At 34.6% G+C, this 3,924-nt stretch overlaps 1 protein-coding gene across 1 annotated transcript; it reads right to left on the bottom strand.

Moving 5' to 3' along the window:
* Window positions 1–256: 256 nt before the first annotated feature.
* On the bottom strand, window positions 257–1,185 carry LOTGIDRAFT_156001 (hypothetical protein; the record flags this gene model as incomplete). Its single annotated transcript, XM_009046038.1, has 3 exons — window positions 257–459; window positions 696–920; window positions 1,077–1,185. 3 exons carry the CDS (start codon window positions 1,183–1,185, stop codon window positions 257–259), a joined length of 537 nt encoding a protein of 178 aa, XP_009044286.1.
* Window positions 1,186–3,924: the final 2,739 nt, after the last annotated feature.

Here is a 3,924-nt window from a genome sequence, read left to right as displayed (position 1 = left end):
CGAACAAAGTGTATAGATGAAATCAATATAGTAACAAAGATGGTTCTTTACATGAGAATAAACTGGAATGAGTAAGGGCTAATACAGAAATTATTTTCTGAGCTATTTAATAGCTATTTACTACTACTGTTTTAACCAGTGCAAATAGACTTGATGAACTGGTATATATGTATTTCTAAATGTGCGATTTCATTTATTTTTTTTGGATTTTTGGGGCTAACAGTCGAGGAAAAATATCTGATGAAAACATTATTTTTTATAAAGACATACCGTATAATTCAACTTCACATAAACCAATATATCGAAGTGTATCAGAATATCGACTGATATTAACATAACGACCAGTTAAAGTTCCATAACATTCTATTGGAAATACAGCAGGAGGATTCGATGATCCGGTATGTTGAAAGCATAATTCATTATCAATATGTACCGAAAATCCTTTAAAAACATACAATCCTGAAATAACAAGTTAAATCTCTATAACAAACGTCCATATTTTCAAAAGCATATACTAAACTAAAAAATATTTTTAAAGATCCTTGGAAGAGTAAAAGTGGTTTGACGTGAACAGTGTTTGGTTGATTAAACGACTGTAGTGGCCATATCATAAAATCCTTGCTTATAGATATTAGGTGACCTTATCAGTGATTTCAGTATATTACTGTGTAATTTGAAAAAAATAAAAATCTTACGATCATATCTGTGAAAGATCTTTAAATATCCTATAGGATATTCTTCTTGTAAATCTATAAACCACCACTGCCAAGTTGAGTTATCAGTCTCAGTGTCACTACGGTAATGTATGTTTCTATTGGTATCGTTATATCCATCTACAACTAGTTTCGGCCTATATAGACTTGATCTATTGCTATATATACCACTTTGACTGACAGAAGTAGAATCTAAAGCTATATTCTCTAAAAAAAACAAAAATAATACCTATATACATATATATCTATATCAAACAATAAAATTAACAGACTATTAGACTTATAGAAAATTACACATGGTAACCGGAAACTGTAGCCCTTTTACAAGTTATAGCATCGGTATTATTGCCTGTATTTTCATACCAAATACTTCGTAACAGAACGTTCTACTGTTGGAAAATATCTTATCTAATATCTTGTTGACAAGAAGGTCCTCTCCAGCCTCTCGAACATCCATTCCTACAGTCACCATTTTTAATATCACACCTTTCATTATTTAAACAATGACAGGTATAATAATTGTTAAATCCAAAATTATAACCTGACAATATAACATTCATTATTACAAACACTAGTTACAGTATCGCACTGCAAAAATAATTCGGTTCTCTCCAATTCTCTCCGAATAACTTCCAGTTGCTTTTGCACTAAACTTGTTCTGTTATAACCAGAAGTTATCCAGATAGAAAAATCTACATCTAGAGAGGCGAATTTTGTCTGGATACGAGATAGTAACTATGTATTTTGGACATGACAGCTCCGGGGGCTCTACCTACGGCTTTACACAGAACGTTGCTGGTATATTCAAAATCTAAATGCTCATTTAAATGGACCCCTGGACCATACTACACCCTAGCTATTTAGACCCTCTACAAAGTCATTTATGAAAGATAGCTTGCCAGGCAAGGTAACGTACGCCCACTGGCAGCTGTCAGAAATGATTGAACAGTCTTTAGTGACTACAGGGTTGCACAATATAGCTAATAGAGTGAAACGTCAAGTCAGACACGATATTTCGGTGAAATATTATCCGATCATCGCGAAAATCGATAGGGATGATCTTCATAATGACATTGACATACAAAATAAAAATCAAAAGAATCTGTAAACAATTGTAGCCTGTAGAGTGAGCACGAGTTGCACAATATAGCTAATAGAGTGAAACGTCAAGTCACACACGATATTTTCGTGAAAAATTATCCGATCATCATGAAAATCAATAGGGATCATCTTCATAATGACATTGACATACAAAATAAAAATCAAAAGAATCCATAAAGAACTGTAGCCTGTAGAGTGAGCACGAGCCAAATGTGAACGGACGGACGGACCGACGGGGTGATTACAATATACGCCCATCTTACGTGTGGGCGTATAAAAACGCAAATACTGTTGGCGAGCTGCAATCACCTTAACGAACACCTGTTACTGTCGGAAACCAGTCAGATAACATTCCATTTAGCTTAATACAAGATGACGAGTCGGAGAGTATTGACTTCACAATATTGCAAAATTTCCCATCAATGCCGTTAGATATCAGCTTTTAAAAATTTCTGGAAATCATTAAACGTTCCAAACGTATGTTGTTTTCGAAATAATCGATTACTGATCACAGTACATGCTGAAAACACATGATCTTCACATGATCTATTTTGTCTGAAACCATTTTGCTCGTCTGCTAGGCCACCATTTTCTTCTAGAAATTAATTAAGTCGGTTATTTAGGACAGCCGTGAACAGTTTACTTATAACTAATTCCACGATAGTTTAAAGGTATGCGTTGATCCTTGGAAAGGATTGGAGAAATTATAGCCCTTCTCCACACACTCGGTATAAGTCCTGTATCAAAACACAGATTAAACATCCCATGCAAAACGTCCTTACCGCGGGATTCTGTAGGACTTCATTTGGAATTTTTTCAAAACCTCATGATAGCTAATCACTTTTTTAAGGACAACGTTTTGCTCATAAAAAGGGTCTAACATTAGATCTTCAAGGAACAGTTTATTTTCAAGAACATAAGCGTAAAAGTCATTGTCTACTTGTACAGACCATGGAAATCTATAACCCATTTCTCGAAAACAAAATGCGGGTTAAACACAATGTTGTTTTGGTCATCATATACCTCAAGGGGGATATTATTAATGCGCTTTGGTCCTAGGTTCTTTATATGTTCCCAAAATGTTTTGGGGTTCTTTGTACTGACATTCTCAATTGTTACCGATAGCGACTTTTTCCTTTTTGCATTTCTTAAAGATTTATCAAATGTATTGCTTGCATCTTTAAAGTCTAAACGCAGACTATTTTAAGTCTTTTTGCTACCTAGCCACACCTGAAACTGTTTCTCTTTGGAACGTAAGTTAGTCCACCATTTTCTAAAGATTGGTCCTAATATGACTTAAAAGCTTTATATAGTTTTCTAGTTCTCTTGATACAGTAAAAGGACGGAATGGTTTTATTCATTTCAGAAATAGCAATTCACACAATTCATCATAAGACTTGTCAATACTTTCTTGTGTATCTCTACCTGCTCAATATTGTCAATCACCTTTATGAAGGCTAAAGTACACAAATCAGAAGTCAAAATGTCACAAGGCAAATGTTTCAGTTCAAAAACATGTGTAGAGAATAATGGTCTAGGTCTACTCTGTATGGGGGTTGTTTGGTCATTGTGATAAATGGTAGACCAGTCAAAACAAAATCGCAAGATATTTTGGTCTGGTAATTTAATGTGCTCATCTAAAAGATTTTAGATTTCGGGGAAGGGAGGGTTTCATTCTCCCAAATGTACAGGCCTAGGGTGGAGCAGACACTTTATTTAGAAATTAGGATTAAGGGTCTTGATATTGGGTTTTCTTCTGTTCTTATTCTGATCTGAAATTAGAAAAAATAACTCGCCCGATGGGCGAGAAGTATAGTATCTGTTATGTACTGATTGTTTTTAGTTTACTATGAACAATATTATCATTTAAGTTCTTATTTTTTGAATATGCAACTATCATTTTCTGCTTATAGACATGTGGGAATTTCTCTTGAAGGCTCTTATAGTGGGCATGAACTATCTTGCTTGCTCGATTGCTGGTTGTATTAAACGGGACAACAAAGGGTGCTATGCCTACATTATGATGAATATTTAGTCCTATAGGTCTTGCTGTATTCAATGTCTCAATCCAATGGGCCTCCCTAGATTGACGGAATTTGGTAGTTTCATC

Source organism: Lottia gigantea (genome assembly GCF_000327385.1).
Source record: "Lottia gigantea unplaced genomic scaffold LOTGIsca_10, whole genome shotgun sequence".
Classification (NCBI taxonomy): Eukaryota; Metazoa; Mollusca; class Gastropoda; family Lottiidae; genus Lottia; species Lottia gigantea.
This window is presented reverse-complemented; position numbering and strand designations above follow the sequence as displayed.